This window comes from Mesitornis unicolor, unplaced genomic scaffold, assembly GCF_000695765.1.
Source record: "Mesitornis unicolor isolate BGI_N332 unplaced genomic scaffold, ASM69576v1 scaffold17759, whole genome shotgun sequence".
NCBI lineage: Eukaryota > Metazoa > Chordata > Aves > Mesitornithiformes > Mesitornithidae > Mesitornis > Mesitornis unicolor.
Genome location: NW_010208152.1, coordinates 51,567 through 64,249, shown reverse-complemented (window position 1 = coordinate 64,249; position 12,683 = coordinate 51,567). Strand labels below are relative to the sequence as shown.

The 12,683-nt window shown below is 44.6% G+C and overlaps 1 protein-coding gene across 1 annotated transcript in view; it reads right to left on the bottom strand.

Moving 5' to 3' along the window:
- Positions 1-3,588: 3,588 nt before the first annotated feature.
- The window catches only part of IQGAP1 (IQ motif containing GTPase activating protein 1), a 59,819-nt gene continuing 50,724 nt past the window's right edge, over positions 3,589-12,683 (bottom strand). The window contains exons 30-37 of the mRNA XM_010192398.1: positions 12,269-12,371; positions 11,218-11,353; positions 9,142-9,229; positions 8,503-8,715; positions 7,627-7,793; positions 6,558-6,680; positions 5,558-5,666; positions 3,589-3,816 (exon numbers count right to left, since the gene is read on the bottom strand). Coding sequence (XP_010190700.1) covers positions 3,703-3,816; positions 5,558-5,666; positions 6,558-6,680; positions 7,627-7,793; positions 8,503-8,715; positions 9,142-9,229; positions 11,218-11,353; positions 12,269-12,371 — 1,053 coding nt within the window. The 3' untranslated portion in view covers positions 3,589-3,702. The remainder of the gene's footprint in view (positions 3,817-5,557; positions 5,667-6,557; positions 6,681-7,626; positions 7,794-8,502; positions 8,716-9,141; positions 9,230-11,217; positions 11,354-12,268; positions 12,372-12,683) is intronic.

Here is a 12,683-nt window from a genome sequence, read left to right as displayed (position 1 = left end):
CATGAAAAAATTAAAAGCACGAACAGCAGAAGTGGGAATGATTTTCCTGCTACTGGTTCACGGTAAGCGCTCAGAAAGGGACAATTGTGCCTCCCCGCAGAGAAAAGAAAGGGAGGGAGGGAAGCTTTGCACAGGCGCAAACACGCTCAGACCTTACTTTGAGTGCTCGTGTTAAAATACTCCACATGAAACACACGGAGCGAGAGCTGACACGTTCCAAACGCTCACGTTAAAGCCCACACCACAAGCACCCGAGGCAAAACGCAGACGCGCACGGCTGACGGACCCTGCACCCACAGGCGGCACGGATCCTCGCCATCCGTCTCGCAGCTCGGCTGCGTTGACTGAGGCATTTGTGAGGAAACCCATCAACGTTAAAACGTAGCCTCTCCTTGGGGACAAAAACAGGCGTTAGAGACCAGAAAAAAATATGCCCCCCAAAGCCCCAACCGGCATCACTGAAGTATCTCCCAAAACACTCCAGACCCGCTCTGGAGCTCTCCTCCTGCCCTGCATCCCTCTGCTCATCCCAGTGCTCCCGGAACTCATGGGACACCCCAGACCCCCCCCCTAGGATCCTTAAAGCCACCCCAAGGCACCTAGCACCCCCTAAAGCCTCCCTCGAGACACCCTGAAACACCAGGAACACCAAATCCCCCACCAGCAACCCCTAAAGCCCCCCCAGAACCCCCTCAGCATCCTTAAAGCCCTCCCAGAAACTCCAGACCCCATTGGGGCATCCCAAGGACACACCAGTCATCCTAAAACCCTCCCCAGACACCCCAAAACACCTCGAGCACTCCAGTGTTCCCTGTATCCCTAAATCATATGCCAAAACGTTCCATACCCTCTTGGTGCACCCTAGGGCTCCTCCAGTCCCCCAAAGGATCTCCCCAGAGACACCCCCAGACCCCCTTGAAGCATCCCAAGGCCTCCCCGAGGCATTCCGAGGTCACCTCGAAGCATCCCAGTTACTCTAAAGCCCACCCCACCCCGGGATACCCCATGCTGGGTCCCCACGGTTTGGGGGGCGGCGGGGAAACCAGCATCCCCTTTGTGCGAGGCTGAGCTGGACCCTCAATGGTTTGGCCCTCCCCCCCAGCGCTCCAAACCCCAGCTCTTCGCAAAGGGCAAGGGCAGAACCTCCCTACCAGCTCCAGGTGCCCAAGGCAACAGCTCCGCCGAGTACTTCAGCATGCAAGTGGGTCGGGGGCGGCGCTTGTAGCCCCCACACACACAGAGAGGAGAGTGGGGGTCACCCTGCCCCACGGCAACCCCTTGTTATCGCCTCACAGTGACCTCCAGTGTTATCCCGTGGGACCACAAGTTCTGCCCTACTGGCACCGTGAATCCTGTCCCGGTAGTCCCTAAGTTCTGACCCACAGGGACCTCAGATCCTACCCCACGAGACTCTGAATCTTTTTTCGATAAGGACCCCAACTCCAGCTTCAGAGAGACCCCGAAACTCGTTCGCCAATCGGCATCAGCGAGCGCGGCGACCCAGTCACTGCGCATGCGCATGATAACCGGCAGCACAAGCGCCACAGCGTGCTGCTGCGCATGCGCGGCTCCAGAGCCGCGGCGTCCCTCGGAACTGTTTTACCGGTGCATCTCCAGCAGCAGCGGTCGTCCCTTCCCAGATCCCTCCGCCCCAGCTGCAACGGACACCGCTCCCTGGGGGCGTGGGGCTCAAATCCGCCCCGGATAACGCGATGCTACTCGAGCTGCCAGCGTTTCACCCCAAATCTTCCCCAAAGTGAGGGGAAAGGGGGCTTTGCCGTAATACAAAAAATGGAGGGTTAGCTTGTCAAAGTACTCAATTTCGGGGGTTTTCGGCGCTTTTCCACTACATAACAATTTGTGGCTTCTGCTTTTCGAAGTACGTAAGGAAGATGCTACTGGACTGCCAGGGAAACGCACCATTGAGAGCGAGACAGAAATAAAGTACTCCAGAGCACTCCCTCAAAATACCAGGAAAAAACCACCCCGTAACATTCAGTGGCTGCTTTTTTAACCGGTTAGAGCAAATACCAGCAGCTTCAGTACACCTAGTACCCTAAATGCTACAGCTATTTGGCAGTTACATTTTAAAACAATGTGAGTCAATTTCTAAATTATACCATTTTAATACATTTTCTTAAATTTCATTTATGATAGAAAAATCAGTGAGATAAACAGCTCTTCTATGTGGATTACTTTTAAAAAAAAAAACCAAAACAAAAACAAAACAAAAAAACCCACAAAACCAAACAAATCCACAGTGCTGCAATGCCTAAAGCTACCAAAAAGTACTGGCTGATTTGCTAGTGCTTTGGGCTGCACTGAGGCATGCAGAGGAAGATGTTTTTATGATATGTTGACTTAAAACTGAGAACTCAAAAGACCAGTGCTGCCATCAGCTTTTGGAAGACGTGCTGTGCTCAGATCTCTGGAAGGAAACGGATGGGGTTTGGGTTTTGTTGGGGTTTTTTTGTTTAAGAGAGTGAAGTCTTGTTGCTGAACATCAAAAGTGACATATGTATAACTTGAAATTTGCAATTAAGAGACATGTATTTTTTAAAAAAATAAAAAAGTTAAGAAAAAAAACTGTGGTGAGAGCAGGAGAAACTGATGAATTTAAAGGTCAGATTTTTTTAAAGAGTCTCTGCATTTTTATTGGATATAGCAGAACAGCTACCACCACCACCATGGTGAGGAAAAAAAACAACCTGAAGTAGTCAAAGAAATGGGAACTGGAGTATAGCTAGAAAAATTTAACTTTTTTAAGCTAACCCTATTTAAGATAGTCGTCTGCCTTTGACAAGTCTGCAGGTAGAGCCTAACATTTATTGTATCAGATACAGATATATGGAACATTGCTCTAAGCTGGAAAAAAGTTATTTTTACAGTTCAAATGCTTTGCAAGCAACATTAATAGTTAACATGTCTCAATTTTTTGAAGTTTCTCTCCCCTTCCCCAAAAGGCTTTTTTTCATCTGTAAGCACTAGTAAATACATTCCACAGTTCCTCTAATTAAGGAGCCATCTGTAACTTATTACAGTGTGATCAAGAGAATTTAAAAAGGAGACACTGGAGCTGCTCTCTGTGGCTGCAGTACTTGATTTTGCCAACAGTTCAGCCACCAATTACGACGCTTACCAATTCCCCAGACCGCAACAGTTCTATCCCGGGAACCGGCCGCTGCCCCCACAAGTTCACAATTGGGTAACCTGGACCTCGGCTGTTATTTATTTCGGTCGTTGTTGGAGAATAACTGGATTCCAAACACAATCTGAAACCCTTTTTTGCTTTCAGGAAGAGGCAAACCGACCGCTGTACAGTGCCAGCTTTCTCTTCACGCAGGCACCAAGACTTCGAGTCTCACGAAGCACGCAATTAGGCAAATCAAGCATCCAGATGCCCTAAGTATACTCTAATATTAGTTTAATCCCTAGTGCCATGTAAAAAATACATTCTAAATTCACTGTTTCTCAGGGGACCTTCAAAGTTGAAGCTAAAGATCATAAATAAACAAGAAAGCAAACCCCTGCAGACTCAATCAGGGTTGCCACTCCACAAGAGGTTCTCAGCCCTCCTTCATGATGCATTTGATATATATTAGCACAGCAGGGGCATATACCGATACATAGTTACACCATTAAAAGTTGTATGTGCAGCTTTCCATTCATTTCCCCTTTCACAGACTTGCTGGCAGGGGTTGGTTACTTCCCATAAAATTTCTTATTCAGAAGAAAGATCAGAAGGTTGACATTCACTTTTGCTCTGTCGAACAACTTCATGACCGCAACGCCTTCATACTGCAGCTGCAAAAGATCCTGCCAAAGAGAATACCTTTATGAGCGAGGAATCCTCAAGAGTTTACGGAGAATATACAAGACCCCGTGGTACAGTAGGTTTTTGAGGACTATCTATCACAAAGTACATGGCATAAGATAGAAAAATGAGAGACTTGTTAAAGATCTGCTTCTAGTGTATGAAAAATAGTTGCTCTAAAGCATTTAAAGATCTTATTTTTTTAACGACTGTTTATTAAAAAAAAAATACTAAAGAGGGCAGAAATAGAAGACCATGCTAAGAAAGCCATATTTCAGATCTAGCCACTTCCAGGCTTTTCATTTGCACAGTAGCCATAAAGTTGTTGTAACGTTTAGAAAGGGTCTCCCGCATGCCTAATTATCCACCCGTGAAACATTACAACATTCCACAGCATCACTTTCTAAAAGTCTTAGTTGCCGCAGGTCTCAGTGAGGTGCTTTAGAGCACTGCAGCCTCGGGCAAAGAAACAGCATCTCTGTTAGGACTATGTACACGGTGCCGATTCAGTCTCGCGGGTGTTTATGTAGGCAGTATTTCTAGTTACACTTTGCTCTTGTCAGCAATGCACCTGACAGAGCAGTGGCACTCTCTGCACTGATTTATCTCAGCAATTAATTTCTTTCAGCAAGCCTGCTCTTGAACAGCGCAGACTGGAGAAGGCACTCAGGTAGTGCTCCTGCGCTCCAAAATCCCAATCTGGCTCCTGCAGCTGTCCAGCCTGGGTGACTCTTGTGTAAACGACCATAAAGCTATTTCTGATACTTTCTGTAAAAAAAATTGGCAATGGTAATGCATGCCTTTTTAACTGATGCCCCTGTTAATGCTATGCTTGGATGACCAGCAGCAGTTGTCTCGTTGCTGTCCTCTCAGAACCTGTGCTTTTTTTTGCAAAGCAGTGCGACAAATGCATAGTGGTATATAGCATAAGGTGTATAGCAGCACACGTGCCTGAGGAGCGAGTGACCTCGGGTAGCCTCATGAACCAAGAAGTTCATGACCAGCCCTGACAGATTAGGACCAGAATGAACTAGAGAAGTCCTCAGAGCACACAAACAGTGCGTGAGGCAGCCGTCCCTCCCAGCAGCCAGTAAGGTGGCATGGACTTACCGCAACGCGAGGTGCTCCTGCACACAATCTGTTTTGAGGCCCCTGAGGCAAACAAACCAACCAACCTAACGACACCCAAAGTTGGGTGGGTGGTGGGCAGGGACAGAAGTGGAAGAAGGGGACCAACACATCAGTTAGAGCAGTACTGGCGTTGGAGGAATAACGGGGAACCGTTTGGGAAAAGGCCAGTCAGGATGCCTGTTCTGGTAGCCTGGCCTGAGTAAAGGTTGAGGACTCCTAAAAATGGTACAGCTAAAGAAACCAGTGAGTGTAGGGTGGCAGAGAGAATAGCAATATGTGATGAGTGGCTGAAGCCACCATAGCCAGGCCCGGCTGGCTGCTGCCACAGACTCCCAATCTCTCTGCTGTAGCAGGAAGCTGCTGAAAACACATGCATTCGTTTTGTGTGTGGACACGTAAGTGTAACTGAGAACACAGATCAGGCTATCATTAGTAAAGAAACAGAAGTAGTCTGAATCCCCCATTTGCATTGCATCTGTTTTGCCTGCAACAAATGAGTTGTTTCTGAGAGCATTTTTCGGACTGTTCAGGCAGAAAACATGCCATTATTATTTTGATGGAGAGTCCAGCAAGCAGAACTTATATGACATCACTGAGTAGGACAGTTCTTACCTGGTAATGTAACATAAAGGTTTCCATCTGTACCCCCATGAATTTCGCTTTTACCTCGAAATCTCCTACTTCTTCTGTTGGACTGATTTCAAATATCACATTTTTAAACCTATGAAATTCGAGAAATGAAAAACCACAATTCATTACTGAACTTGTACTTCCTACGTAAACAGGGAGGAAATATACGAGATGAAATCTGGACATAAATTCTTAAGAATTCTATTCTTAACTCTCTATGCTATATCCCCATTTGGAAAGACATGATAAAAGCTGACCAGACTCCATACAACAATGAATGGAAGCCTAAGAGATTCTGTGCCCGCTAGATCACAACTTCACACAAGCATAGTAGTAATTTAGTAAGTACGGTATCTTAGCTGGTGCACTCTGGACAGGCTACTTCAGTGCTGCACATCCATGTCTCATTTAGTGCACAATGCACAAAATACCAGTCAAGGTTGAAAAAAAATTCCTAGTAACAGGCAGCTTCTGTATATTGCACAGAAAACACACCGAGTTCTTAAGGCTAGCAGACTGCAGCTGGACAAACTCAAGCTAGCCTTAAGTCGATTTTTCAACAGTGAGCACTGTTAACCATAGTAGCAATTCACCCCTCTACGACCGGAAGGGTGACAGGGAAGGCGCAGGTGCGAAGAGGACATCATGTTTAAATTGCACTTCTCAACCAAAGAGCTGCTTCGCTCCATCCAGAAAGAACTGAAGAGAGACCACTGTGCGAGGTTTCTTGGCCCTAGGGATGCCAGCCTAGATCACCAAAGATTTTCTTCAGCTTTAATAGCAAAGTCTACCAACAATGCTGAATTCCAAGAACAAAACAGCAAGACGTTCTGTCATGATCTCAAGCAAATCTCAAAGCTTCTGTTCTTTAATTGCCAGCACCTAGACTAGTTTGAAGAAAGATATAAGAATTCAACATATCTGTTTTCCTCTTCCTCCAATAAGGTCATTTAGCTCTAAAGAGTTTTTAAAAGAAACTCACTGGTTACTCTGCAGGTCCTCAATCTCTAAAAGCACTCCTTTCTCATGAAGTCGAGCTGCTGTATATTTTAAAGAAATCTTTTTACTGTTTTTGCCTTTCATCTCCCGAGGTTTCTTAGAGACTCTGCAAAATAATAACAATAACAATAACAACAACAACAACCACCACCACCACCACCACCACCACCACACCTCAACCACACCAAAAAAAACGCAAACAAGATGATCAAATGAGTAGAGATTTTGGACAGCAAACATTTAATCCAATTTGGATGAGAGGACAGAACCAGTATAGCTAATAAATTGTGACTAATGCAGCTGACGTAGTTCTACTAGCCAGTTTATCTACAAAGCACTTGTAGCTCAGATCGGATCTTCGATTTTCTACTATTTACCAATAACTCTTACACTACAGAAGAAGGAAAAACCAACCAACCAAAAAGAAAAAACCAACCCTAAAACATAACCACATGGTACTTCATAGAAAGCCGTACCATCTATCATTAGGTATTTATCAAAACGGAATCTGGTGACAACTGACATGGAGAAGGCGGAGACTACTCAGCAGCTCTCTTGCCTGTTTTCACTGGCAGTTGCTCTTCCTGCATCTCACTGGGGAGGAAGACACTTTTTTTTTTTCAGGAAAATCTGAATTGTCTTGCGCTACAACTGACCCCACTTGGGATAGAAAGAGGACTATTCATGCTCAATGCTTTCCTTGCAGGTAACTATGGTTTTTTTCATTCTCTGCTCCTAGAAAGGATGACAGGACAGACTGACTGGGCAGCACGCATGTTATCTGGGCAGCCTGCTTCATTCCCACTGGACTCTCTACACTCCCCTTTCCCAGAGAGACCAGAATACTTTCAAGCATGTCTTTCTGACCCCATTTTGGGGCACTGCTCTCACCCCATATTTTGCCACCACTGACACCCTGGAACTATCACTGCAGTAAAGAGCTTGGCCGAGGAGCTTTGAGCAGGTGGCATTATGATTCTTCTCAGCAACAGCCTAAGGGGCTTTCTATAAGAAGCACTTCCAGGGCCACAGCATGGTTCTGAGGTACATACTTGCCCTTGCTGGCCAGGTTATCCAAGCAGGTTTTGATATAGCTTTTATAATAATCCACTTGTTCCCCATAAAAAGTAGCTTTGGAGTTCAAGGCACTGTACGTCTGCTGCAGCTTCACCAGCTCTGCCTTTCTTCTCTGACGGTATCTACGCTGATTTCGGATATCCTACGTCGCAGAGAAAGACAGGCAAACACTTAACAGTCGTTCGAGCTCTCCAGTTGCTCAAGCCCAGAGCACTGAGTTTTTGAAACACACCATTTGATTTTGCTTAGTCTTGCTTCACGCTACAAGCTGGAGCCCTCAAGTTGCACTTGCCCCAGTTTAAGCGTCACCACTTCTCTGCATTGACTGTTTCTGGAACTAACCAGCAGCAGTTCATTTGAAGCCTTTGCTGCTTTCTCAGACTTCAATACTGTCCTAGTTGCAGTGACTAGAGTGGGCACCAACAGTATGTGATCTAAAGTGAATGGGTACATTTCAATAAAAGTAATAGGATGTCTTTAAGTTACGGACAAAACTTCTTTGCGTGATTAAAGTTTGTACAGGTGCTACTTAAATTAGTGAAAAGGAGCTGGGGGGGAAGGGCTGGGGGGAAAATTACACCCCAGAACTTCCCCTCAGAGCTATAATGCTTTTTCCTTCAAGGGCCTGAGATTCTGGCAACACAGCAATTTGAGAAAACACAAATGTCATATAAAAATAAAGGACTTCCCAAATGCCAAGAGGTGGAAACACTGTGGCAAAAGATAGGCTTTGTGGCTGTAAAACAGCTACTACAAAACTTACTCCTCCTGAAAACTCATGCCAGTTTCACAACACTGCAAACTGCAGCAAAACTCCACTACAATCACTAGGTAACCGCCGCCTGACATACCTTTGCAACGTCATTGATTAGTTCCTGGTATTTATTTTTCACGTTCACTGTCCCCAGTTCTGTCAGCTTCTTCAGGCCTGTCTTGATTTTATCTTTTTTTCCTTGAAGATTTAAGTTTCCATCTTCCTTTACAGACACAGATTTTTTCATCTTATCGGGAGTTTTAGCATCACGAATGGCCCGTTTCTGCATAGCTCTTTGATGCTCCGCTTCCTAGAAAAAGAAAACAAAACATTACAAGTTCATAAGCTGATCGATTTAAAGGTGACAAAGAACCAGGAACAGATTGCCCGACCTCCAGCATAACATAGGATAGAGAGTTGCGCTTGGTCATTCCCAGACTGGCTCCAAGAAATCCACGTTTGATGGACACATTCCACTTCCAAGAACCAGCAGAAGCCTACCTGCCATTTAAAATGGTCTTCTAGATAAACAGTTTCTAGCAACTACTGGAGGAGTAAGGTTCACACATTAAATTTATTTCCATTGTATTCCCTCATTATTTTTACATACTGCTCCACCATCAGTGGAGACAGCTTCACTGTAATACACACCCGCAGACTCCCAAGTATACCCACATATATCTACAGATTCGACACTTTCCTAGTCTGAGAAAAATGCAGGTAAACAACTTCGTACTTGCTCTGGGGTAGCTGCAGTTTCCAAGATTTCAGTCAGTGTCTCCCCTGGTTGGAAGCGGATTACATCAACAATTAAACGTTTTGTGCTGCAAAGAAATGAGGAAGAAGAGAATAAAAAACTTTACACTGAAACACCTTCAATACTGTTCTGTTTCACAATTAACACCAACACTACTGATTTACCTAAAGTCAGATTATCACTGACTACATGCTTAGGTAGTCGTGGGCTAGAACAGATCAGAACCCTGAGAAGCACTTTACTTTTTTGACAGTGTGTTGTCAGACACTGGTCCCTTCCAAGGTTCATCTACATAGTACATAGGATTTGCTCCCCGGTATCCCCTCCAACAGCAAAGACGTTGCCCCATATATTCCGAGGCAGCCCCAGTACTGCCATCACAGAATCACAGAATGTCAGGAGTAGGTAGGGTCCTCTGGAGATGCCCAAGTCCAACCCCCCAGAGCAGGATCACCGGAGCAGTCGCACAGAAACGCGTCCAGGGGTTTGGATGTCTCCAGAGGAGACTCCACAACCTCTCTGGGCAGCCTGGGCCAGGGCCATGTGGACCACAGAAGCTGCAATTCCAAGGTGAAAGGTAAAGCAGGTAGCAGCAACAGTGGCTTTGTGCAGTCAGAAAAAATCTGTAATATTATCCATCCGTAAGTGCACTTCAGTGCTTTGGGACAGGTATCAAAAATCTCCACGCAATTGTTTTCTTATGCGTGCAGTAACTGAGCCAAAGCAGATCCCTGACTCCAATCTGGTGACAGACAGGGTCGTTCCTTGATCTCAGCTGTGATTTAATCGCAGCCAGTGCCCACTCTGAGGCAATTCTGTCCTTGAGCCACACGATGAAACCCACAGCACCTTCAGGACTTCGCAGTCAGGCTGGAATTACTTCTGGCATCACACAATGCGCATCACACGCACACCTACCTCATCATCTACGACTTCAATGACTACCAGCACATCTGGAAAATCTTTACTATTGAAATCAATGTCACCTTTGTCTGGCAGGTAGGGAAATATTCACGTATCTTTTGAGAAGCCCAGTTAATTTAAAGTTATTTTCGGAGACAGAATTTTCTTCTGGGAGATCACTGGTCCATCTAGACGATGTGCACGCCGGCCTGTAGAATTCTCAAGTAAACTATCTAGCGTCTGAGCAGGAACGCACCAGAGCGGGTGAACGTGCATCCGAATGTCAGGTAACTGCTTGATACACCTCAGAAACAGGGATTTGCTTAAAACTGACCAAGAGTCAATACTAGTGCTAAGTCCTCCAGAGTAAAGAGTCTGGCAACAATGAAATCCCTGGCAGTCCACTGCTCTCTTTCCATTAAGCTAATAACACCTCTATTTCCCAAACAGGTTTATTAGTCTTCAAGTGTCAGCTTTGGGGGACAGCGAGTGCAGAGAGAAGGGGACTGCATCATAAACCAAAAGAGGAGAGCAGCAACAGCAAAAATATCCTAGGGAGAGATTTCGCACAGACAGGGGAAAGCCACAGGGAGCGTTATCCTACGTTACCACCGTCTCCCGCTTTGCTAAAAGGATACAGACGTAATCTGTTCAAAAGCTGTGTAAAGCAGCTAATTCTGCAGGAAAAAGCAAACTTAGCAACAGAGTGTTATCCACATATACTAGACATTTAGTTACCCTTAAAATTTCTGTATGCCACACATAGCCTATTGAAAACACATGCATGGGGCATTACATAGGCAATACAAATATTGATTCATCTAAATTTTACATTAAAATCGACTTCAGAGTTGAAACTCAATTGTGATGAACACTATGGATTATTTAAAATTATCTTTACAAGTTATTCAGGTGGTTTTCCTCTCCAGAACCATCCGAGGTAGACTTTTAAAGAATGACACATTCAACATCAACCAGAGACTAACAGGAACAAATTCAACAGCTGCAGCATTGAAAGGACATGGCTACAAGCTTGCTGTATTTGGAGTAACAGTCCCACATTTGTTTAAATTACACTTCAATTCTTTTACTTTCACATGCAGACTAACTGTAAAAATTCAGGTTAACACCAGGCATTTACCCCTCACTTACTTCAACAGAATCGTCCTCGCATCCATCTCTGCATTCTCATCACCAGGTACATCAAATTTATTAGTGAGAGTGAGAGAAACCTCGGTCTTTGCTAGCATTTCCCTGTTGGGGTCATTAACATTGCCAGACCCTTCCCCTGCCAAGCAGAAAGAGTTTCCAGATTAAATCAAATTCTTTACGTTCTTGACTGCTAGAGCTTTGTAATTTTTTCCTATGTAACAGACCACACACAAAACGATACTGTTTCCTATACTGTCAAAAGGACACTTCAAAAGCCAAAAACACCTTTTGAAAACATCATCTTGGATGTGGTACGGACTTTTTGTTCACAAAAGTGATGTACCAGACAGAAAGGCACCACAAAAATCACTAGTTCACATGACTTAAAGATGTATGTGTATTCCACACTGTACCTCAGCACCTCACTTTCTACTGAGTAGTTGGTCTGCCAAAAATACTTTATAAATAAAAATGACCACGCCTCTACGTCCATGTCCCCATTAGAATTAATTTTCCCAGCTAAGAGCAAAGCTCTTTTGACAACTGAGCTTGTAATCTTCTACTAAACAAACTGAGGTCTCTTGTCCAAAAGAAATTTTCTTGCTCTAATTGCGCCTGCACTTTCATGAGAACAGTTGTTAGGACGGTTCCCTTCTCACCCTCTCTTTTCAAGGGGCTGCAGAAAGATAAAATGAGAGACTGATCTTCTCAAACAGGCTGGGACGAAAACACACACACACGCGCGCACAGAAATGGCTCCAGCATAACAGAACAAAGAAAACATGTCAAAATATCCGTCTGTCTTCTAGTAACTTCTGGAGTGAGGTGAGGCAAGGGGGGTGGAAATGAGAGGAGAAGGGAAAGAACACCTGTTCTTTTCAGGGTAACAAATTCTGCAGTCAGAGAGAATATGCTGGAACAAATCTCCTGCTGCTTTCTAGAGCGTGTCCTCCCAAACAACCTGTGATGATTTCTTAGACGGTTTATTTACTGCACTTCAAACTATTTAAGGTAGTATCACATATTGCTTAAGTACAATAAGGTAGACCACCTATTAAGGACTCAATTGTAGGAACTTCTCCGAGATCGTCCAGCAGCTCATGGATTGGATCACTGTGCTCAGGAGCAATTGCATCTTGATGGTCTAAGAGCAACTAGATCAACAGAAAGAACATTTATGTTGTTAATCATACATCCTTTTCCAGACAACAAAATTACATTACTTTGAGCTGGTACCTTTTAGAAAAATACCTTATTTCATTGAACTCCAAAGCAGAAAAATCAACATTCAAAGCTGCGCCATTATCACGCACTCAAATACTTTCAAAAGAAACTTAGAGAAGCCACAAGCAAATTATTTAATTCTACAAACCAACAAGTTCTTGCACACCACAAGCAAAGACAACTTTCAGCCTTCTATTTGGTAACTTTGCATTTCAGCCAGAACCAGCATCTTCTTTGTAAGC